Source organism: Chiloscyllium punctatum, chromosome 8 (genome assembly GCF_047496795.1).
Source record: "Chiloscyllium punctatum isolate Juve2018m chromosome 8, sChiPun1.3, whole genome shotgun sequence".
Classification (NCBI taxonomy): Eukaryota; Metazoa; Chordata; class Chondrichthyes; order Orectolobiformes; family Hemiscylliidae; genus Chiloscyllium; species Chiloscyllium punctatum.
Genome location: NC_092746.1, coordinates 65,141,112 through 65,166,708, shown reverse-complemented (window position 1 = coordinate 65,166,708; position 25,597 = coordinate 65,141,112). Strand labels below are relative to the sequence as shown.

At 42.0% G+C, this 25,597-nt stretch overlaps 1 protein-coding gene across 1 annotated transcript in view; it reads left to right on the top strand.

Annotated features, from left to right (window-relative positions):
- Positions 1 to 14,833: 14,833 nt before the first annotated feature.
- vopp1b (VOPP1 WW domain binding protein b) overlaps positions 14,834 to 25,597 on the top strand; it is a 68,057-nt gene continuing 57,293 nt past the window's right edge. Inside the window, exon 1 of the mRNA XM_072575670.1 lies at positions 14,834 to 14,995. Within this exon, the coding sequence (XP_072431771.1) occupies positions 14,936 to 14,995 (60 nt within the window). The 5' untranslated portion in view covers positions 14,834 to 14,935. The remainder of the gene's footprint in view (positions 14,996 to 25,597) is intronic.

The following is a 25,597-nucleotide window of genomic DNA, read 5'->3' as shown; positions in this document are numbered from 1 at the left end:
GAAAAGCTTTCGGGAAGCAAAAACAAACTACTTCGATAGGAGGCAAGGGTCGCTAAAAAATCAGGGGGATAGTGTGAGGTGAATGGGATGCCCGTTGCTATGTAGCATGATATTCTGTCTGCTGCAAGGAATGTAGCCCAAAGCCAATAATGTCAATATAGTGGTCAATTAAGACCATCGCACATGTTATTGCTGACATTTTACTAGCAGTGGGCAGGCTGTCTGTCACATGGATGACCACCGATTGAATATTGTGATCACTGTGCACTTCAGAGGAGTTTCCTCTTAAGTAAACCATCTTGTGACCCACAAAAGGGGCTCTAATGAGCCCAAAAAGGGGACCACTTTTGTGGCAACACTCATGTCCTGATCTTCCACACCACACCTTTGCCTCAGTCTGTTCTCTTTTTACAAGTAACTGTGAATTCAAGTAATTTTTTTTAAGATGGAAGTGAGTGAGTTAGCATATGGATGAGTAGGTGAATCTGAGATTGTCTGAATGCAAGTGTAGGTGATGTAGGAAGGTGGGTGAGAAGGTGAACTGGCTAGGATTTAATTGGGTTCATGGGATAGTCAGTGGGAGGGAGATAGGTTGATTTGGAGGAGTAGTTGGGTGGTTGCAGGATAGTTGAATGGGAAGTTAATTGAGTGGGGCTTTAGTCAGGTTGGGTGGGGGGAAATTGTTGAGGGTGTGTAGCTCGATCATCAGGTGGGACGCACAATGAGCCCTGAGGGGGTGAGGGGATCGTCAAGATGGATTAGATTATACTACAGTGTGGAAACAGGCCCTTCGGCCCAACAAGTCCACACCGACCCGCCGAAGCGCAACCCACCCATACCCCTACATTTACCCCTTACCTAACACTAGGGGTAATTTAGCATGGCCAATTCACCTGACCTGCACATCTTTGGACTGTGGGAGGAAACCGGAGCACCCGGAGGAAACCCACACAGACACTGGGAGAATGTGCAAACTCCACACGGTCAGTCGCCTGAGGCGGGAATTGAATCCGGGTCTCCGGCGCTGTGAGGCAGCAGCGCTAACCACTGTGCCACCATGCCGCCCGTTTGGATTGGAAGGATGATGGGTGGTCTGAGATTAAAGTCATAGTCAAAGAGATGTACAGCATGGAAACAGACCCTTTGGTCCAACTTGTCCATGCCAACCAGATATCCCAACCCAATTTAGTCCCACCTTCCAGCACCTGGCCCATATCTTTTAAATATTGTAATTGTACAAGCCTTCACCACTTCCTCTGGCAGCTCATTCTATACACGCACGACCCTCTGTGAAAAAGTTGACTCTTGGGTCTCTTTTATAGCTTTCCCCTCTCACCCTAAACCTATGCCCTCTAGTTCTGGATTCCCCCACCACAGGGAAATCATGCCTTTCTCATGATTTTAAAAACCTGTATAAGGTCATCCCTCAGCCTCCGCGCTCCATGGAAAACAGCCTTAGCCTGTTCAGCCTCTCCCTATAGGTCAAATCCTCCATCCCTGGCAACATCCTTGTAAGTCTTTTCTGGACCCTTCCAAGTTTTCACAATATCTTTCCGATAGGAAGGAGACCAGAACTGCACGCAATATTCCAACAGTGGCCTAACCAATATCCTGTCCAACCGCAACACTACCTCCTAACTCCTGTACTCAATACTCTGACCAATAAAGAAAAGCATACCAAATGTAGTTGATTTGATTTATTTATTGTTATGTGTATTTTGTTGCAAAGAACAGTGACAAGTTATTACATCGTATTGCCACTCTCTGGAACCATCTTAAAACATAGAAAATAAACCATACAATATAAATGCAGAAAATGAAGCAATCAAGAAAGTGTTCAACTTTACAGTCTTTCTTGTTAAGTGCTACATCACAGGCCATGGGCCTTGTGACCAGGCATGAGTTCCCTTTGCTGTGCCATCACCATTAGAATGAAAGTCACCACTCTTTGACACTGTCTCACCTCAACCAAGACCCTCGCCACTATGAGTTCTAAAGGGACCTCACCAATGCAGATGCCACCAATGCCGCCAGGTACTACACCAGCCCAATTCCGCTGCTGTCATGAGACTGCTTTCAGCTGAGCTCACTGATGCAGCTGCTGACGATGCCACTGAGTCTGCACTGGGCCCAAACACACTTCCTCCATGATTCTGCACCAGATGCAACTGCTGCCGGGAACATAAACCTGCCTCCCCCGCAGCAAGCATAAGTCAGTGGTAGGACTGCTTCAATGATACAGAAGCTTCTGGGAATCCAAACTCACCTCTTACGCTGCCATTATGAATCCATGCTGCTGGGCCTACTCAAGTCTGCACTGCTAGGCCCACCTACCATTGCCGTGATTGAGCTCTTCAACAAGAGGTAAGTGAATAAGAGGGAAAAGAAAAGTGAGAAAAACAAAGAAAAAAAAGAAAAGCAGACAAAGCGGACAATTGCTGGGCGCAGAAGCCCTACTCTATCTCCATCTTACCGGAAGTTGGATCAGGTCAGTGGTTTAATAAGTTTGGGTCAAGGATGTACCTGGTTGATTCAGTGATTAGTTGGATCTGGTCATTGGGCAGTTGGGAGGGTAGCTGGTGATAAGGAGATAGATGGTCAACTGAGAGGTATTCAGTTGTGGTACTCAGTTGAGATATCCTGGCTCATGACTGAATTTGCCCAGATATTAAACTATACAACATTTCCAAGGTTGGAATCCACTTAAGTTCCACATATCTGTCCCAAGTGTGTGCCCTGAGTTTGGTGTCAGATATATTTGTGGAGAGTACTTGGCAGCAGGAATCAGTCCGTTAAAAGTTTAAACTTCCTGAGCAATGTCAGTGCATGAGCATATATCATGCTTTCCACAGTGTCTTGATGTGAGTCTCCCAATTTAGCTGCCAATTCTGATAATCTGGAGACCAGAAGATTTGGGCTAACCTTTTTTTAATTTCAAAAATATACTTTATTCATAAAAATCATCTTCAAGTACCTATAAACATTCTAAGTCATATTTGTACAGTCTTTGTAGAGAGAAAAAAAGAATAAAGCAATGCAATTTTCACATTTTTCTGCAGTGCAAAAACAGCATTTCCTATTCATGCAGGTACCTACTCATGTTCATTGTGAAGCACTGAGAGTGTCTGACTGCTAAACAAATCTTCGTTATAATTTGGCAGCAAGTCCCTGAATATTCCTCTTTCCCCAATGGACTTTGGTGCTAGGTGCCCCAAGCTTTAGTACATCCTTCAGAATGTAGTCCTGAACCTTGGAATGTGCCAGTCTGTAACACTCCGTTGATCTCAACTCTTTACATCGGAAGACCAACAAGCTTGCGGCAGACCAAAGAGCATCTTTCACCAAGCCAATGGGTCTTTTAGGTGCAGGCAATGTTTATCTCGGTGTCAGAGCGGAATCCTGCATCATGGAGCTGCTCAGGACAACCCTGGACAAGAACTAATTCATTTTTCTCTGCAAACATTGTCAAAATTGAAATCAAGTCATGGGATGCTTCTTTCCTTGAGGTGTAGCCAGAATGAGGATCTAGCTACCAAAGGAAATCTCACATTTCCGTTCATTTGCCATGCAAAATGTAATAAATTTAAATAAACAATGTCAACTCCAGCTGCAGTTCACTGATAGGAATGTTTGGGCTATTATAAGAAGGAGCTAAAAAGGTGCAAGAGATACGACGCAGAGAACTCGGTCAATGTAAAACATGGGGAAATAACCTGGTCTAAGTGTCAAATAATGCAATCAATAGGCAAAAATCAGGATATTTAGTGTGACTGTAAAATGCTTGAAACCCATTTACTTTGTTCTTGGCAGCTACTTATTCTACTATCTTCATTGAACAGGACTGCAACTACATACAATTAAAGTTTTTAACATTGAAAAGTTAATGATCCTTATATTTAGAAAGAGACTTCTATGTGCCATTTCATTTATATTCTAATGTAAGTGCAAGGATTTCAAGTGGAAATATCATCAATATATGAGAAAGAAGTGATGATATACAGTGATGAACCACCTGTAGTCTTCAGTTAAACAAGGTCATGAGGAGGTTCAAAGTTCATACACAAAAAGTAAGGTTGTAATGAACAGCAAGATTACCAATGGTTCTTTCCCTCAATTACATTTATGTCCATTTACAGAAGGGCATTGCACCTTATCTGTGTACAATGAAATTTATATCTGAACCACTTAACACCATATTATGATCTTAATTAGAGCCAGATGAAAAGAATATTCAGCAGTTACCTCTGGCACAAGTTAGAGAGTAAACCTGCAATGTGGGAGATTGACCTGGAGCCAAGAAACATCGGCATTAATTTTCAACTCACAGCAAAACAACTCAAAACAAATTGACAGAAGAGGTGACAGCTCTTGGAAATTAAATTGGTCCCAGTTCCATAATTGGTGAACTGGCTGGCTGTACTAGCTGAACTATAATGCTGTTTATTTACATCCCATTTCTGGTTCTCTTCTTCACACAACCAAGAAACTGAAGAAGGCCATTTGATCTGATGTGAATGATACTTCGCCCTTACTTTATGAGGAAGGATTTTCAGCTATCGGTCCAACATTTGAATCAATGTCTTTTTATCACACGTTAGAGATGAGCTTTCATGTTCATTTTCTGCAGTACTTCTAGCACATGAATAGTTTTCTTCTTGGTACTTAACAATGCATATGAATTTAGTTTTAGTTAGACATCTGCATCAGATGTATCTCAAGGTCCTCATCCGCATTGTGTCTGCACTTAGTGTCCATTGCAAATCCTTGATGAGCAGGCCAATTATTGGCCAGAATATACATTCAACATCAAATAAAGTTCAGACACATGTGGCTGCAAGTCACGAGGAGGGCTCCCAACACTGATAAATTAGCAGCCTCACCTTCAAAAATGGGAGCTGCTGAAAAAGGTAGAAAAGGGGCAAGGTGTCTAAAAAGACATTTCAAACAATTTAAAGTAAAAAGAAGCCACAGCTGCCAAGATGTCATCATGGAGGGAAAACACTTTCACAATGCAGTCATGGCTATTTTGATATCACAAGCAGGGGACAGTGGGAAGTGGGAAAACTATACATAGCTTGCTGTTTATTGAATATGCTGCCTCCAAACGTCACCCAGGATTTGGTCTCAGCAGGAGGCTCAATTACTGATTGGAAAAGTTCTGCTGTTACCTGCACAATGGCCTCACTAGACCCATGAAGGGATTTTGCTGATACTTAGCTCAACCATAAATGTTTAAATATAACTAAGAGGTGGATATGTACCAGAAAACCGGTATATTGGCCAGCAGGGAAATTTTCAGGTCAGCTTGCTGTTGCACAAGATGGTTGACCAAAACATATTAACTGAGGAACATTTGTAAAGTACAATTCAAATATGTCAGGTCACACTGTGCAATACAGATAAGAATATTTAATTGCTGTATTTGGTTAAATATAGTCCATATTACTTTAAAACAACTCCACTTAAATTACATTTATAGTACATTAATATTCCCTGAAAAGCTCAACCTTTTTTACACTGGTCCCAATCCTTTGTGTGCTATGACAGTGGGGTTGAATGCTGGTCTTTTGTGCTATTGATTCATTGAGGCAAATTTCCCAAACTTTAGACTGTCCTTCAGCATGCAGTCCTGCACTTTAGAAAGTACTAGTCTGCAAAAGTCAATTGCTGACAGCTCCTTGCTAAATCAGAAAATAAGAAATTACCACAAACTAATGTAGCACTTTCTGACCCAGTACCCAAACTGAATTAGAATAGAACATTCTTTTGAACAATGTATGATACGTGTGCCCAACATGGTGTAATGAAACATAAAGCTAGTTCTTTATCCTGCTGTAGCTAAATCTATACAAAGCTGCACATCCTATTAGATGTCACCTGAAATATTTAGGACGTTAATTACACATACCTGTACATATATGCCAGAGGAGCTGACTATACCAGTGGTACCATTCGAGAAAGTGATAAGCATTTTCCATCGCCCATACCTCCATCTTAGAGGTACTCAGTCCATTTGTATAACAGCAACCAGTAATTATTTTAAACTAAGGGTTACACAATATCCATACAGACGCAGCTAATATCAATTGTTCATTTAGTCTAATTCCTGCAGATTGGATGCAAGCCACCCACAGTGGCACAGTTTTGTTTGAAGGACAAATAATTGCTACTTTGTGTTCTAGACTCATATTAAAAATGAATTAGTCAGCAGCTTTAAACAGACGCATGCAGAAGGATATCTGGAAGAAGCATATGACTATGAACAGGTTAGGCAGCTTATTGAAATAAAACACTGACAAAGGCTTAATGGGCTGAATGACCTAGTTCTACATAATACAATTTTGTGTTTCTCTTCCCCAGAATTGGCTAATCTAGTACATCAGTTTGACCATTTGATATATGCTGCTGCTAATTTTAATTCAATCCTTGCCCAGCAAGAACGATGTTAAAATCATCTGATAACCTTTATTGGTTTGCAACTGCACCATCCAGTGACATTTGATATTCACCAGTTTTGAAGTTAGTTATGAATCCATCGCATTGCTGTATCCAGAATCACATCTATGTCTGATCAGATAAGGATGATAGATTTCCCTCCCTTAACATCAGTGAACCAGATGGGTTTTTAACACCAAATGACAGTGATTGCATAGCCATTATTAAGCCAGCTTTTAAAAATATAAATTTCACCATCTGGCATGGTTGAAATCAGACGCATATCTCCAAAACAGCACGTGGTTCCAGATTACTGGTCCAGTGGACGTTACAGAGCAGAGATAGAGCTTAATGTAAGTCATAGACTCGAGCCTCAGTTATGTAATTGGCACCACAATAACCTTTTAATTTATGCATGCTCCTGCCCCACTGAACTCATTTCTACCTACCTCGACACTGTCCTATCCCCCCTAGTCCAGGAACTCCCCACATACATTCGAGACACCACCCACACCCTCCACCTCCTCCAAGACTTCCGTTTCCCCGGCGCTCAACGCCTCATCTTCACCATGGATATCCAGTCCCTCTACACCTCCATCCGCCATGACCAGGGCCTCCAAGTCCTCCGTTTTTTCCTCTCCCGACGTCCCAAACAGTACCCTTCCACCGACACTCTCATTCGTTTGGTCGAACTGGTCCTCACCCTTAACAATTTCTTCTTCGAATCCTCCCACTTCCTCCAGACCAAAGGGGTAGCCATGGGCACCCATATGGGCCCCAGCTATGCCTGTCTCTTTGTTGGCTACGTAGAGCAGTCCATCTTCCGTAATTACACCGGCACCACTCCCCACCTCTTCCTCCACTACATTGATGACTGCATTGGCGCCACCTCGTGCTCCCACGAGGAGGTTGAGCAATTCATCAACTTCACCAACACATTCCACCCTGACCTTAAATTTACCTGGACCTTCTCTGACACGTCCCTCCCCTTCCTGGACCTCTCCATCTCCATTAATGACGACCGACTTGACACCGACATTTTTTACAAACCCACCGACTCCCACAGCTACCTGGATTACACCTCTTCCCACCCTACCTCCTGCAAAAATGCCATCCTGTATTCCCAATTCCTCCGCCTCCGCCGTATCTGCTCCCAGGAGGACCAGTTCCACCACAGAACACACCAGATGGCCTCCTTCTTTAGAGACTGAAATTTCCCTTCCCACGTGGTTAAAGATGCCCTCCAACGCATCTCGTCCACATCCTGTACCTCTGCCCTCAGACCCCACCCCTCCAATCATAGCAAGGGCAGAATATCCCTGGTGCTCACCTTCCACCCTACCAACCTTCGCATAAAAGAAATCATCCGCTGACATTTCCGCCACCTCCAAACAGACCCCACCACCAGGGATATATTTCCCTCCCCACCCCTTTCCGCCTTCCGCAAAGACCGTTCCCTCCGTAACTACCTGGTCAGGTCCACGCCCCCCCTACAACCCACCCTCCCGTCCTGGCACCTTCCCCTGCCACCGCAGGAAGTGCAAAACCTGCGCCCACACCTCCTCCCTCACCTCCATCCAAGGCCCTAAAGGAGCCTTCCACATCCATCAAAGTTTTACCTGCACAACCACCAATATCATTTATTGTATCTGTTGCTCCCGATCCAGTCTCCTCTACATTGGGGAGACTGGACACCTCCTAGCAGAGTGCTTCAGGGAACACCTCTGGGAAACTCGCAGCAATCAACCACACCACCCTGTGGCCCAACATTTCAACTCCTCCTCCCACTCAGCCGAGCACATAGAGGTCCTGGGCCTCCTTCATCACCGCTCCCTCACCACCTGACGCCTGGAGGCAGAACGCCTCATCGTAACACTTCAACCCCAGGGCATCAATGTGGACTTCAACAGTTTCCTCATTTCCCCTTCCCCCACCTCACCCCAGTTCCAAACTTCCAGCTCAGCACTGTCCCCATGACTTGTCCTACCTGCCTATCTTCTTTTCCACCTATCCACTCCACCCTCCTCCCTGACCTATCACCTTCATCCCCTCCCCACTCACCTATTGTATTCTATGCCACTTTCTCCTCACTCCCACCCTCCTCTCATTTATCTTTCCACCCTTCAGGCACTCTGCCTGTATTCCTGAAGGGCTTTTGCCCAAAACGTCGATTTTACTGCTCCTCGGATGCTGCCTGTATTGCTGTGCTCTTCCAGCACCACTAATCCAGAATCTGGTTTCCAGAATCTGTAGTCATTGTTTTTACCTTATACATTTAGAAGACTCATCCACAACACAAAACAAGCAGGCAACTTAACCATTGTGACAAGTCCACAGACTAGCCAAGAAAGCCAAGGGAAGATTGGAAAATATTTTTATAGACCATAAGACCACAAAATATAGGAGCAGAATTAGGCCATTCAGCCCATTGAGTTTGCTCCTCTATCATAGCAGGTATGTTTCTCAATCTCATTTTCCTGCCTTCTCCCTGTAACCTGGGAGTTGCAGTGGGAGAGGGACTCCCAGAGATTCTTGTAGAGAGAGGAGGAAAACTTCTTCAAGGCAGGCATCCTTGCAAGAGGATTCTCCCTGTAACCCTTGACCCCCTTACTAATTGTGACCTTATCTATCTCTGTCTTAAAAATACTCAAAGACTTGACCATCTCAGCCCTTTGCAGCTCCCATTTCCCCTGGCACATTTGTGCCTTTTCCTGTCAACCCAATTCTTTCGTGCCTCCCCAGTCTCCTCATGGCTCTCAGCCTTGTTACAGAACCCTTTTCTCCTTCCAGCACCTTTAAAGAACATTTGTCTTACCCCACTAGCATTATGGTCTCTGTCTGCCCCCAACCCTCTTGTTGCTTCACTGTCTTCCCCATCTGCCCACTCACATCCCTTTGCAGTCCCCATCTCGCCACTTCAGTCCATTTGTGCCTCCAATTCTGTCTTCCCCCAACTCTCTTCTCTCCATCCCATTGCCCCTGAACTCTCCATTCCCCCTCCTGGGATTGTCAAAAAGGCTGCTTGCAGCCAATGCAATGTCCCATCCTGGCCTTGGAAAATGAAAACCGATTCCTGGGTCTCAGCCTTCCCAGCTCTCGCTCTCAGCCTTAGTCTCCCCTTCCAGTCTTTGACCTCCTGCCCTAGACCTTAGCCTCCCATCCCAGGTTCAGTTTCACCAGTTCCCACTCTTGGACCTCAGCTGTCCAGACTTCAGATCCCCAACTCCCACGCATGGACTTGGCCCTCAGGTCTCCCATTCCCCAAGCAACTCCCTAACTGCTGACAGGGACTTTACCTAACTGTTCACTGCTCCTCCAATCACAGACTTGTGATTTCCCGTTTTTGTTATAATAGGTCCACTTGTGTGTATCAGTAACAAATGTGGGACAGAATCAACCTGTGATTGGAGAAGAGACTTCCTCATTGTTTATCTCCGTTATATTTATGGTGTGCCTTTTCTTCCATTGGTCACCCCATGAGTGGATTTTCCAGTGTGATTTGAGGACTTTCAGAGAATTTAAGATATTGGAGATGAAGATTAGAAATTGGACGAAGATCTGTAAACTTAGCCAGATGCCTACAAATAATTGTGCATGTAGAAGGATTCATAGCATGAAGCCACAGTTGGAAGATAAAGTTGAAAAATACATTAATGAATATCACGAAAATGATTTCTCAATTTTTTGAGGTTTCATCTGAAACTTTGCTCTGAAACAAGCACAAAAAAAAACTAGGCACGGCAGATTCAAAAGCAAGTCCTGGATGGCATACCTGATTTATAAAGAGAAACAATTTTGTACTGTGTCCGAAGTCCAAGATTGTACAGCACCTCCAAGCAGAACTCAATGAGAGGTTTATCACATTTCAGCGAATTATAATCTAAAGCCAACAGAAGAATGGACTTAGCTTGGCCTGTATTGGCAACATGGATGAGACTCTGGATGAGACATGCTAGTCAGTCAAGCAATGAGTAGAGTTGGAGACAAAACAGTGTTTTGTCAAGACAACCGTCCATGAAAATAATGAATTAATAGTTGTGTTGGTGTGTAGCTGACTGGTGATATTCAAAGGATAAACCCTTCCAAAATAAAATTTCCTAATTTTATTTAGTAAAGGATGAATGAATGAAAGTGGTTTTGAGCTTCTGATTGAGAAGATTACTTAAGTAAAAAAATGGGACATGTTCAGAAGAGACCTCATTGCTGAAGTTAGATTATAAAACAGCGGTATTGCAGTGATTGTCTAACCAGCCTTGTTCAACCATTGGATTTCTCTCAGTACACGCCCTTTAAGGAAAGCATGACAAATGAGTGGAACAAATGGATGATTAGAGAAGACATTCAACTAGGGATGTGACATACTGGCCCTGATATTAACAGTTCTGTGTAAATAAGTTGTAGATGCCTGATATGAAAGTAGATTGAGGATTGACATTAAATCATTAAAGAAATATGGGATATCCAATGCACTTGATTATTTGTGGTCTTATGAGGTCATCAACAGTATGAACGACGATAAAGATGATGATGTGATTCAAGCAAATTAGAATGAGTTATTTGGTTCGGAAGACAAAGTGAAATGTGAGGGATTATAATTCATGTTCAGTACATGTGTTGCTGTTAAGTAGTAGTGATAATTTTCCTGTGTGGTAAAAGAAATGAGTGAATTGAATAAATCTTTACCAAAGATTTTTGTTTCCTAATTTAATTAATTTTCTGCATTGAAATTTATGTCTATCTCCGTGGAGATTATTATTTATTTATAGTTCAAAATTTAGTATTCAAATTCTTGTAGCTTGTTTGTGTTAGTTTTGTGGGTTGGGTAATTGAGAACTGTTTCTGACCTGGCAGAGTTGTGATAGGGAGGGGAGGTGAATGTAGAAAGAGTGGAGCTGGAAAAAGCACAGCAGGTCAAGCAGCATGAGAGGAGGAGAGTTGACATTTCAGGTCCTAATGAAAGGTTCTAGCCTGAAATGTCGACTCCCCTTCTCCTCTGATGCTGTTTGACCTGTGCTTTTTCCAGCTCCACTCTTTATCCACTCTTGCTCTCCAGCATCTGCAGTTCTCACTATCTCTAGCACAGGATGGATTTCAACCTCTCCAAAAATGTTACTCTTTTGAAAGTCAACCCACTACATTTTGACTAAATGTTTAGTCTTAGAAAGTTGAATTTTCACAGAAGTTTATATGGGATTTGGCAAAGATATTATAGAGGAAAGCATATGCTGCAAAGTGCAGCACTGAACCTGGATACCTTAGATTCATCAACTCCAGTTTTGATGATCTGAGAATATTTGTCATGATGCTGTCACTTTTGTCTTTCTCTGGCAAACTTATTATTTTTTGTTCTAATTGCTCTCTTGTTTGGTGTTTTAGAAATCTTTTTGCTTATTTTTATTTGTCCATTTTACTCACAATGACTTTTATTAGTTCTTATGACAAAATAATTTTAAATTAAGCATTAGTAATTTTAACAAGAAATTCATTTTCCATTTTTTTCTGACACTCTATAACATTGAAATTCTATGGTATATTGTGGAAATGATTTATAACTCTTTATGTGGGAACCCTTTGATTATATTACAATTCTGAGGGATCTCCTATCTCTACTTTCAAAGATTTTTTGTTAGTTATCCAAAGAAAACGAGTACCATTATTGCCAAAAATATAATTTTCAGCACCACAGTAATTAAACATAATGATGAATGGAGAAAGACCAGATGAATTTGAAACCCATCAACAGCCCATTGCAGGCCTAAGTTTGAAAATGCAATTAACTATAGCAAAGAGAAAGAAACCTCTATTTAAATTGCTCATCAGATTTTTTTGTTGATAGGTCAAAATAGTATCATTAATTATTTCTAACAAAAGTTATTGAAGTCATTACACATTTTTCAGGGATGTCATGTTAGTGTTGACCCACTGAAATTGCATTTGATACTCTTTGATTTGTGTGAGTGGCAGACATATTTGTGAAACTTTAAGGAGTGTGTTATTGTACATTTTCTTTTCCTATTGATTCCAGACATATGCCTTACAATAATATAACAGTTTTTTTATCATACTAATCAAATCATCTGTTACTCAAATAACATCTCAAAAATCACAATTATATGCTCATTCTATTAGATTCTGATCCAGTTCAGAGGAGATCTTATCTTTTCAGAAAGTAATTCTTCTCTTCCAACACTTACACACACAGTTTTAATTTCTTTCTGTTCAGCTTGGTCCTCGTTTATCTCTAAACAATTTAAGCTAGTCTCCTTTTTCCACTCCCTTAGTTCGGGTTGGCACTGTTGTCAGAGATATCCACAGCACTTGATTGTGCTCAGATCTTATTTGCTGTTACCACCCCTTCTTGTAATACTAGACTATAGGGATTACTAGTATTAAATGATGATGGATTAACCACTAATATATTTTTGGCAGAAGAGGCACATACTTAAGTAACAAAAGGTAATTTATTGCATAATAATAAGATAACAGTTTACATTAGTTTAAGACCCACTTCCTGACATTACCACTAGGTAAGAGACATTGTTACCTCCTAAGACACGGAAATAGATTTATGATACTTGGCAGCAAGCTGTAGAATTGAATAACATCAAACCAGAAGAATGAATTAGAATCAACTAACTCCACCAAGAGATAGTCTAAAAACACTTTTCTGTTCCATTTCTGGTGCACATATTCTTTTTTTTTTCAGCTAATCCCAGTTGATACTGATAATCTCTTCCACTGACACTCCAATGCTCTATTCTCAGATTCATGCTTCTCACCCAAAATCCAGCTTCTGCCATCTTGCATTGTCCTTCATTGCTATATATTTTCTTTGTCATCCATTTCCTAACATACGTTTTCCCATTGTTCTCCTCCTTGCTGATATCCATTTACCTGTTTTAACATCCATTTCTTTCCTTTAATGGTTGATACTCGTTATTTGGTGAAGTTCCCTCCCTTTCCAAACCACAGTCCTGGGCACCTTGTTGTTTATAGTGTATGTTAGTGATCTAGGTATGAATGGAAGTGGCGTGATCAATAAGCTTACTAATCACATGAAAAAAAATAGTGAGATGAATGGTGAGGAAGAAAGCTTTAGACTACGAGACAATATAGATGGGTTGGTCAGATGAGCTGAACAGTAGCAAATGGAATTTAATTCTCAAAAGTGTAAAGTGATGCAATTTGAGGGTACTAACAGACATGACATTACATGTTGAATGCTAAGATCCTAGGAAGTGCAGCAAAGATCCTTAAAGCCAGTAAGTCAAGTAGATAAGGTAGGTAAGAAGGCAAAAGTGGTACATGTAAGATATAGCTGTATATAATGTTAGTTCAGCCACAGCTGGAATATTGAATACAGTTCTAATCGCCACATAATAGAAAGGATATAATTACACTAGAAAGGACACAGAAGAGATTTACTAGTCTGGACTAGAGTGATTCAGCTGTGAAGAGAGACTTGATAGCTGGAAAAACTTTTGTCCTGGGCAGTGGAGTCAGTAAGCAGGAGACACAATTTTAAGGTAAGGAGCAGGAAATTGAGGGGTTTGAGGAAATCTTTTCATCCAGAGTTATCTGAGACTCGCTGTCTAAAAGGCTGGTAGTGGCAGGAACCCTGAAGACATTTATGAAGTATTTAGATGAGTTCTTGACATTTGGAAAGGTGCACAAGAAGTCCAAAGCAAGAAATTTTCCTTAAATAAACCCTTAGAAGGCATGGAGATTACGGTTTGTGGAAAGTTATGAAATTATCATTTATTTCCGAGTTGAAGAACGTTAACAACTTCATAACCACCTTCCTAACCCATGATTTTTCTCTAAGTTCAGATGCATTGTACATTTCCATTTGCAGATGCTCCTCCAAAACACATCATTTTGACTTCAACTTATTTTTGTTTGTTTGTGTTGCCTTCACAGACTAATATCCATATTCCATTTTTTTTTATTATTCGTGAAGGTGGTTAACTGTGCCACAATAACCAGATAATCTGTTTTGTAATGTTCAGGGTTAAATGTTGGCCCAGAAATCAGAAAAGACTCCCTGCTCTGCATCAAAATAGTGCCATTCGATCTTTTACACCGAATTGAACATGAGACGAGGCACTGACTAAATCCAAACGACGACGCCTCCTGTTTTAAAGTGTCAGCTTTGGTCATCTTCTCAAAGACAATAACAATCCGGTTTTGCCTCAGGTCTCACTAAATAATTGTTGAACAAAAAATTGTAACTGAGTACCCATTTGCATCCTGTCATTGGCCTTTTTTTTCCACTCACAGTGAACCGCTGTTATACTGAGCTCGGATTAATCACTTCCACTTTGACGCGGAGACAGCTGCGCTCAGCTCGACCGTTGGTCGGGGACGCGGAGCGCGGCCCCGAGCGGTTGGAGCCTGTGATTGGGCAATAACGGGGAAGCTCGCCCCCGCAGCTGCGCTCGGGGCTCCGCTCGTTGGCGATGGTCGCTGAACTGGTCCCGTAGCTCTCACCAACAGCACCATGTTCCGGAGACCCAGGCCGAGCTCGGTGATCAGCTGCTTGATCCTTTTGTACTTCGAGGTGAGGATTAGTCGTGGGTCCCACCCGGGCGAGGACAGATAAACTGAGCTCGAGGATCCCGAACTTTGAAATCCTGGGGCCGTTAACCGGTTTTATTTTTTTGGGGGGTGTTGCCCGGGCTAATGTCTGGAGATAAGGGCAGCCCCGGGCTAAAATCTGGAGATTGGGGGATGGGTGCCCGGGCTGTGCTCTGGGGCGGGGTATGGTGTGTCAGGGTTATGCCTGGGGAAGGCGGAGGTGTTGCTCTAAGGAGGGATGGTAGTGTGCCCGGGCTATCCTCTGGGGCAGGGTGGCAGTGTGCCCGGCCTATGCCCTGGGGTGGGGTGGCAGTATGACTCGGCTATACCCTGGTGCAGGGTGGTGCCTGGGCTATGCCCTGTGGTGGGGTGATAATGTGCCTGGGCTATCCTCTGGGGCAGGGTGGTAGTGTGCCTGGGCTATGCACTGGGGTGGGATGGTAGTGTGCCTGGGCTATATCCCTGGGGCAGGGTGGTAGTGTGCCTGGGCTATATCCCTGGGGCAGGGTGGTAGTGTGTGCCTGGGCTATGCACTGGGGTGGGATGATAGTGTGCCTTGGGCTATATCCCTGGGGCAGGGTGGTAGTGTGCCTTGGGCTATATCCCTGGGGCAGGGTGGTAGTGTGCCTTTAGGCTATATCCCTGGGGCAGGGTGGTAGTGTGCCTTGGGCTATATCCCTGGGGCAGGGTGGTAGTGTGCCTTTGGGCTATATCCCTGGGGCAGGGTGGTAGTGTGCCTTTAGGCTATATCCCTGGGGCAGGGTGGTAGTGTGCCTTTAGGCTATATCCCTGGGGCAGGGTGGTAGTGTGCCTTTAGGCTATATCCCTGGGGCAGGGTGGTAGTGTGCCTTTAGGCTATATCCCTGGGGCAGGGTGGTAGTGTGCCTTTAGGCTATATCCCTGGGGCAGGGTGGTAGTGTGCCTTTAGGCTATATCCCTGGGGCAGGGTGGTAGTGTGCCTTTAGGCTATATCCCTGGGGCAGGGTGGTAGTGTGCCTTAGGCTATATCCCTGGGGCAGGGTGGTAGTGTGTCTGGGCTATGCCCTGGGGCGGGATTGTAATGTGCCTGGGCTATATCCCTGGGGCAGGGTGGTAGTGTACCCAGGCTATGCCCTGGGGTGGGATGGTAGTGTGCCTGGGCTATGTAATGGGATGGGGAGGGGGGGCTAGTGTGTGTATCTGGGCTGCCCTCTGAGGAGGGATGGTTGTGTGCCTGGGCTATGCTCTGGGGCAGGGTGGTAGTGTGCCCGGGCACAGTGCTTTGGGTATCGTGTGTGTGTGTGTCCGGGCTATGCTCTGAGGAGGAATGGTACTGCGCCCAGGCTTTGCTCTTGGGTTGGATGGTTGTGTGTCAGGGCTATGCCCTCAGGCAGGGTGGTAGTGCGCCCGGGCTATGGTCTGGGGTGGGGTGTATTATGCCTGTGCTATGCCCTCGGGCGGGGTGTGTGCCAGAGTTATGCTTTGGGGGAGTAAGTGCATAGAAGGTGAATGGTCTGAACAGGGTGGAGGTGCCCATGTTGGCCCAGGCATAACTTGAGCCATTCTGAACTGACTCGACCGTTGCCACCATCAGAGCTGGCGGATCGGAGGGAAGGTGAACAAGCACTGTCCACTTGTATTTGAACCTAAAATGCACTCACTGTGCAAACAATTGTGCTAGATAAACTCCGGTAGGTGTCTCCTCCTTTATTTCCCGCTTTCGGAATGCTGTTCTGTGAAGTCAGAAGGTTTAGGAAAAGATTTATAGATGGTGATGAGTTAAGTGATTAAATGTCTTAGCCTTCATAGTCAGAGTCAAAATCTCTTCTTTTTAAATAATTCAAGTACTGTCAATATGTATGTTTCTTGAATTTTATGGTACAGGTTTCATAAGTATAGTTTTATGTGGAAGTTATCCAATGTCGCCATGAACCACGGAAACCCATCTCCTAACAGGTTTGGGTTCACCTTGACTGTATTCCCTGGAATATTGAGTGATAATCTAATTTGAAGTTCTTAAAATTTTAATATATTGAAGAGAATCTAACTCTTCAATTAGACAGCTGTTTGATTATGTAAACTGTACATTATGTACACTGATCATAGGGCAAAAGGTTAAGCTATAATTTATTCTTCAAACATACAACTCCACCCCTTAAAACATGACTACAAAATAGGTATTTAAGATCCTGTGTAATTGCAGTAGGTTGGACAGAAACTTTCCTTGTCTGGTCCTTGTAAAAGTTGGCACCCCCTTCATATCTTGAAAGATATGTTTTTAGGGAAGTTCTCATTGTATGTATGGTTGTCATGTTTTCCATTCATTTCCTTTTTTCATAACATTGCTTAAAACTGACTTCTTGTAACCAAGCTTTTCGTCATCTATCTTGATGTCTGCTTGCAAGTCTCATAGTCATACTCTGTTTGCTTATGCTGTTGTGGTGTCTATATATTAATTAAGGTGCTTTTTGAATATGTTTTTTGGCCACCAGTAATTGGAATTAATTATTAAAACATGCTGTGAAGTAAATCTTAGGATTTCCTAGTTGGTATGGGTCAGATAGTTGTTTTAATCCTTTGAACCATGAGGCAGTTTTGAAACTATTTTTTTCCTAAATAGATAGGCATGTGTTTACAATTTTTAAAAAATCCTCATTTTGAGGGTGCCTCAAAGACAAAATATGCTGAGACAGCTGACACCCAAGACCTATGGTTCACTTTGGAGAACTGTGGTTAGCAAATGGAAAAGCATCATGGTTCGTACTTTTGGTTAGTTTTCAGTGACAACTGTTGCAAGTATGCAAGAGCAGACTTCCAACAATGTACTCCATAAGCAGGCTTTTGGGAATCTTATATTTATAATGGCTACTTGATTGAAGTAGAGCTTTCACAATATTGCTATTGTTCATCTTCTGGTGGCAGAGAACGATTTGTTTAAGACACCTTGCTGAGTTTCAGGAAATCGTCCTGTAGGTTATGTGTCGTTCCTTACCCAAGTGATTGTCGAGGATGGATATTGAATACATTTTTAAGGTCCTCTGATCAAATGAACTGCTTTGACCTTTGAGTTTTGCTACTCATGTAACTAAGCAAGTTTGTGGTCATTCTGATCCATCTTTGAATTGTGGAAGTCCAGAGTTGAGCTGCAGTAGGGCCTAGATTCTGGTCATAAAATTACCTCTGGTATTTGGAATTTACAATATTGGTGCCATTGAAGTTTGGGGGAAATGAATGAGTTTTCTCTTGTTCAAGATCATGTGCTTTTACTGCCATCGACCAAATTGTCTGCCCAAGATGGCTGTTATTCTCGAATTATACCAGATTGAATAGTGACTGTATTCCCTGGAATATTGAGTGATAATCTAATTTGAGGTTCTTAATATTTTAAGATATGATAAGATGAAGTTAGAGAAGTTATTTGTTCTGTGTAGAGTGTAGTAATCAAGAACAAATGGACATCATTCTAAAATTAGTTAGGCCATTTAGGAGTGAAGTTAGAATGTAATTTTTCATAAAGCAAATAGGAATTTGAGATTCCCTCCACAAAGGATTGCTGATTGTCAAGATAGATTTTTGAGAGGCAAGGATCTGGATGGATGCAGAACAAAGCCAGAAAGATGGTATTGCAGAATTGTATGAGGGGGTAAAGGTCTGTTGCTGTTCCATATGTTCCCAGTATTGATGTTTGCTGGTGTGGTCCATTCCATTATTGTAGGAATCTTGAATGGAGTTCAACACCTAAAGTCATCAATGAACAATCCCAATCACATAACAACCACCACAAGAACCATCAGAAAGTTGTATGGCTTAGTTGGAAACTCCTGTAGAAATGATCAGGCTGTAATTTTTAACTTCCAGTAACAATAATCCTTCTTTGTGGGTTGTGATTCTAGCTATTGAAGTGTATTGCTGTCTATCTCTAATGACTTTAATTTTCTTTCCATTCTTTACTGCCTTACTTGATCGAATGTTGTTTTGGTTGCATATCTTTCCTCAGATATTGAGTTTTACCTTCATATCTAAATCAATAACATGATAAGATTTGTAGTCAAGTGCAACTGCTGGAAGCCAAACTGAGCATTGGAGAGTAGATTTTTTTCATAAATTTGTGTTGCTAAAGGCAGTTGATGAATGCTTCCATCGCTTTACTGTTTGGGGAGAAGAACTTTTTGATCTTGTTAGGTTTTAATTATTTTGTGGATACAACTATCTGGACTACATTCCACATTGTTGGTGAGGTAGCGATGTCATAGCAGTATTGAAACAAATTCTTGCTTAGTCTTCAACTGGACAGTTTTCATGGCCCATGGCCTCTAATGTCCATTGCGTTCAGCTACTTAATGTCACAAAGTAAATCCAGTTGACTTATTGCCGTCATTTGTGATGGACATCCTTGAAAAGGCTATGTTGGATCACCTGTCTCATATATTTGTCTGCAGATGTAAAATCAATAATTCAAGCAGAGCAAGGCCGATGATAGGCCTGAACTGCTAACATGATCTGAGCTGTCCACTGAAATAGCTGGGGAACAGTGATGGATAAGAGCCCAAAAACACTAGTTTCAATCGTACTGGCAATGAAAAAGTTATGGGGTCAGGGAAATAATTAGTCAATTTCCTGCTTTTGACAGCATAGCTATCTAACAATTCTTGATGGAAGTGAAGTGATGTCCATTATATGATGTTTGTACCACTATCTGTATCATCAAATAAACCAGTGAAATTTTCCCAAAAGTAAATCAGTCTTCAAAGGATCCTGAAGGTAGGGTAAATGATAAATAGAAAGTTAAAAAAGCTTTCTGATGAAAGTTAGAAAGATGAAAACTAGTTACCTGATGAAAGCTAGTACTTCCAAATAAACCTGTTGGACTATAAGCTGGTGTTGTGTGGTTTTTAACCTTGTCCACCCCAGTTCAACACTAGCACCACCACATAATAAATAGAAAGTTCCAGTTGTAATTTGAATATTAGCACTTTGGACTCATTTTAGACTAAAGAGTGGAAATACATGGAACAAATACTCAATAAAGTAACTTTGAGATCATGGACAGGATTTCACGGTCACAGGAATGTGCTGGCAGTCGGCAAGCTGGTTTGAAGTGTGTCTACTTCAATGCCAGAAGTATCCGAAATAAGGTAGGTGAGCTTGCAGCATGCATAGGTACCTGGGACTTCAATGTTGTGGCCATCTCGGAGACATGGATAAAGCAGCATCAGGAATGGATGTTGCTGGTTCCAGGATTTAGATCTTGCATTAAGAGCAGGGAAGGCGGTAAAAGAGGGGAGGTGTGGCCTTGTTAATCAAGGACAGTATAACGATAGTTGGAAGACTTTTGATGAGGACTCGTCTACTGAGGTGGTATGGACTGAGCTTTGAAACAGGAAAGGAGAGGTCACATTGCTGGGAGTTTTTTACAGGCCTCCGCAGAGTTCCAGAGATGTAGAGGAGAGGATCAGCAAAATGATTCTGGGTAGGAGTGAAAGGAACAGGGTGGTCACTATGGGGGACTTCAACTTCCCAACATTGACCGGAAATGCTATAACTCTAGTACGTTGGATGGATCAGTTTTTGTCCAGTGTGTGCACGAGGGTTTCCTGACATAGTGTGTTGAAGGGCCGACAAGAGGGGAGACCACAGTGGATCTGGTGCTTGATAATGAACCAGGCCAGGTGTTTGATTTAGTTGTAGGTGAGCACTTTGGAGAGAGAGAGGCCAGAATTCGGTTACGTTTAGTTTACGATGGAAAGGGATAGGTACATGCCACAGAGCAAGAATTATAGATGGGGGAAGGGCAATTACGGTGCAATTAGGCAAGACTCAGGATTCTTAGAATGGGGAAGCAAAATGCAGGAGATGGGCACAATCGAAATATGGAACTGGTTAAAGGAACAGATATTGCATGTCCTTGATTGGTATGTCTCTGTCAGGCAGGGAGGAAGTGATAAGCGGAAGAAGGAGGCTTATGTGACATTGAGACGGGATGGTTCAGATGAGGCAATGGAGAGTTACAGATTAGCTAGGAAGGATTTAAAGAGAGAGTTAAGAAGAGCAATGAGAGGACATAGCAGTCTTTTGCAGGTAGAATTAAGGAGAACCCGAAAGCTTTTTATAGGTATGTGAGGAATAAAAGGATGACTAGGATAGGAATCGGGCCAGTCAAAGACACAAGTGGGATGTTGTGTGTGGACCCTATGGAAATCTGAGAGCTGCTAAATGAATATTTCTCATTGGTTTTCACTTAGGAAAAGGCAAACATTGTAGAGGAGAACGAGATATGGGATATTAGACTAGAAATGATCGACACTAGTAAGGAGGAGGTGTTATCAATTCTAGAAGGAGTGAAAGTAGATAAGTCCCCTGGGCCAGATGGGATTTATCTGAGGATTCTCTCGGAAGTTAGGAAGACAATGTTGGTGCCTTTTGCCTTGATCTTTGAATTGTCGTTGTCTACGGGTTTAGTACCAGAGGCCTGGAGGATTGCAAATGTTGTGCCCTTGTTCAAGAAGGACAGTAGAGATGATCCAGGTAATTATAGACCAGTGAGCTTTACGTCTGGTTGTAGGAAAAGTTTTGGAAAGGATTAGAAGAGACAGGATTTATAATCATCAAGCAAGCAACAATTTGATTGCAGATGGTCAACGTGGTTTCATCAAAGGCAGGTCATGTCTCACAAACCTCATTGAGTTTTTTGAGAAGGTGACCAAGCATGTAGATGAGGGTAGGGCAGTTGACATGGTGTACATGGACTTCAGTAAAGCCTTTGATAAGGTTCCACATGGTAGGCTGTTGGAGAAAATGCAGAGGCATGGAATTGAGGGTGATATAGCAGTCTAGATTAGAAACTGGCTTCGGTGGTTGATGGAAAATATTCAGCCTGGAGTCCAGTTACTAGTGGTATGCCACAAGGATCTGCTTTGGGACCACTGCTGTCATTCTTATAAATGACTTGGACGCAGGCATAGATGGATGGGTTAGTAAATTTGCAGATGACACTAAAGTCGGTGGAGTAGTGGACAGTGTGGAAGAAAGGGGACTTGGATAAACTACAGAATTGGGCTGAGAGGTGGCAAATAGAATTCAATGCAAATAAATCTGAGGTGATTCGCTTTGGGAAGAATAACAGGAAGGCAGAATATTGGTTCAGTGAAAAAATTCTTAGTAGTATGGGTATGCAGAGGGATCTTGGAGTCCATGTGCATAGATCCCTGAAAGTTGCCACCCAGGTTGATAGTGCCGTTAAGAAGGCACACGGAGTGTTAGGTTTTATTGCTAGACGGATTGAGATCCAGAGCCGTAATGTCATGCTGCAACTATACAAAACACTAGTGCAGCCGCACTTGAAATATTATGAGCAGTTCTGGTCACCCTATCACAGGTAGGATGTGGAAACATTGGAACAGGTGCAGAGGAGATTTACCAGGATGTTGTCTGGTATGGAGGGAAGGTCTTATGAGGAAAGGCTGAGAGACGTGGGTCTGTTCTCATTGGAGAGAAGAAGGCTAAGAGGGGATTTGATAGAGATATACAAGATGATGAGAGGATTAGATAGGGTAGACAGTGAAAGTCTTTTTCCTAAGAAGATGACGTCTGTTGTATGAGGGGGCATAGCTACAAATTGAGGGAGGGTGGATTTAAGACTGATGTCAGAGTCAGGTTCTTTACTCAAGAGTAGTAAGAGCATGATATGCCCTGCCTGCCAATGTAGTAAACTCAGCCAAATTAGGGGCATTTAATCAATCCTTGGATAAGCATGTGGATAATGGAGGGGTGTGGGCTTAGATTAGTTCACAGGTCGGTGCAACATCGAGGGCTGAAGGATCTGTTCTGCGCTGTATTGTTCTATGTGTTCAGGCTTTGCCACGTGAAGTATAGGTTAACTAAAAGCCAGCATTGGTTTACAGTAGGTAAATTGTGTTTGACTAAACTGGAATTCTTTGAAGAGGATAATTTTGTTGATACTGTGTATACAGACTTTAAGGGCTTGATAATGTCCACATAATGAAAAAGATTAAAGAACTTGGATTAAAAGCACTGGCAGTTTGGGTATGAAATTAGGAAACGGAAAACAGAGAAGAGAGGTGGTGAAACTTTGACAGTCAGATTTCAGAGCATTATGCAGTGATGTTTCCCAAGGGTTACTGCTCTTTAATACAAATGACCTGGACTTGGGTATGCAAATTAAAAACAGTGAAGATATAGACACAATGGTAAAATGGGCAGACAGTTACATGACAAAGAAATCTGATCTTGAATGCACAGTTTGAAAAGATATGGAGAGTCTTTGAAAAAAAAGAACAGGAAATGACACAACCACAGAAATGACAACCCCGACCCAAGGAAACCGAAATAAATAAATGGAAAGCGGGCCATAACACCAGTGCCTCACTGGAGGTTCGCTGATGATGTTACCTTGTATGGTGATGAAACGTCTAAAAATGAACCTTCCAGCTCAGCAAGCAATCTTACATCCAGCACCTGAGCTACAAATCTTCTCCAAACTCACTAAATGAGCTGTCCGTATATTTCCTGTTTCCACAATGCAAAACTGTACCTGTTGCAACTGTATTGTGAAAAATAACATGCATCATGTTGCATCAAAACCAAGGGATATGCCTACTATGATGTTTTCATGTGCTTTCCAGTTCCACATGCTTACTGGATTAATGTTCTGGAGCATTCTTTGGTTATGGCAAATTTGTTAGACTTTTGACACTCCAGTACTTTTCCTCTATGCATTTCATAAGGTGTTGCATTTCTTGCAACAGTGCAAAGTGGCTTTTCCATTGGTGCAATTGATGCTATATGAGAGATTTCCTCTCTCCATTGTTGCAAAATCATAAAATTGTCATTTTAAGTATGCAGTTCTGTTAAAGGATATTGCAGCAGTTAAATTCAGCAATTTTTGTCCTGGTTTTGACTCAAACAATGCAAAGCCAAAATTTGGAATATTTTAAGTAATCAAATTAACTTTTTAAATTCTGAAGTTTGCATTACAATGTCTTAGTTTAAAACATGTCAATTGAAGGCAGCACCTCTATCAGTATGTATAAATACAGTACTCAAACCTAGCTTAACATTCTGTAGAAAATGGTTTGGGTGGGTATATAACTGCATTGTCTCTTGCACCGTTTGCAGAAACACAAGATATTTGTGCTTCAGTCTTTTATGCTGTCTAAAACATAAAAAGAATCAAACTAAATTCTCTGTCTCCAGTCATGAGTGACCTTCCCATCTATTTTGTTTTTAGCCCCTGCTACCTGACATATAAGCTTCAGATTTCCCAGTGACATAAATTATTAATACTGCTTTATGGTCAGCCATTATGAGGCAAGGATGAGCGCACTTTAATTTATCCCTCTCCCAATTTCAACTCCATCTTCATGTCCGAATGAAAATTATATGCTGGTATCAAATGAATTGCTGTCAGCTTCTGAGACCGAAACTTGAACTATGCGTCTTTGAAGCTAACAGCTTCATTGTAATACTAATGTTGATAAGGTGCTGAGATGAATAATGTGCAGGAAGGTGGAAAATAATAGATACCTGGACTTGAATTGCAAGATTGTAATTTGAAACATTCAGATGTCTTTGTGAGATGAGATTGACTTTATAATCAACTTGCTCTTGTTTAAAATTTGCATTATAGTATTTCAACTGTACATAGATGGCAAGTTTTGATTTTTAATAGCTGTGATTTGTCACATGATGTTTGAAAAAAAGAAACTAAGTCTTGCAACTTGTCTGCTGCAAGGTTATTAAACTTTGCAGAAAGTTCTGGTCACTTGCGTGTTATAACTCCACCTCCATATGGCAGCAGTTACCAAACTTAGTTAAAAAGTTATATTCAGTCTTGTCAGTTTTACTACCAGTTGCAGTTGTGGCATTATAAGTCTGTATTTGCAGAGTGAAAATTTTACACGTAGTGGTTTTGATTGTGTAAATAATCATATTTGGTTCGTGATTCTGACATTTCAAAAGAATAATAAGACTGCCATGAGAATAACAGTGAAGTGTGGTACAGGGATAATTTGCTGATGCACCCAACCTCCTTGTTCATGAATATATGAGTATGTCATGTATAAATTAGAATATGATATATAAATGCAGACAATGCATAACTCCCAAGTTATTTAGTGCACTGTATGAGCAGATTAAGTCATAGTCATAGTCATACAACATCTGACGGTCCTTTGGCTCACCATATCTATGCCAACCAACAAACGCTAAACTACACTAATTCCATTTATCTGCACTTAGTCCATAACTTCCAGCATTTTAAGTACACATCGAGATGTTTCTTAAATGTTGTAAGAGGTCTGAGGTAGTACATTCCATATATCTGCTACCCTCTAGGTGAAATATGTTTTGCTATGATCTCCTCTAAACCACTTGCTCCTGACCTTAAATGTATGTTCCTCATAATCTACTCATAAAGTGAGACAAAAGATGCAGATGCTGGAATCCAAAGAAGACAAGCAGGAGGCTGGAAGAACCCAGCAGGCCAGGCAGCATCAAGAGGTGGAGAAGTCAATGTTTCGGTTATAACCCTTCTCCAAGGTTGACTGCTCCACCACATGATGCTGTCTGGCTTACTGTGTTCTTCCAG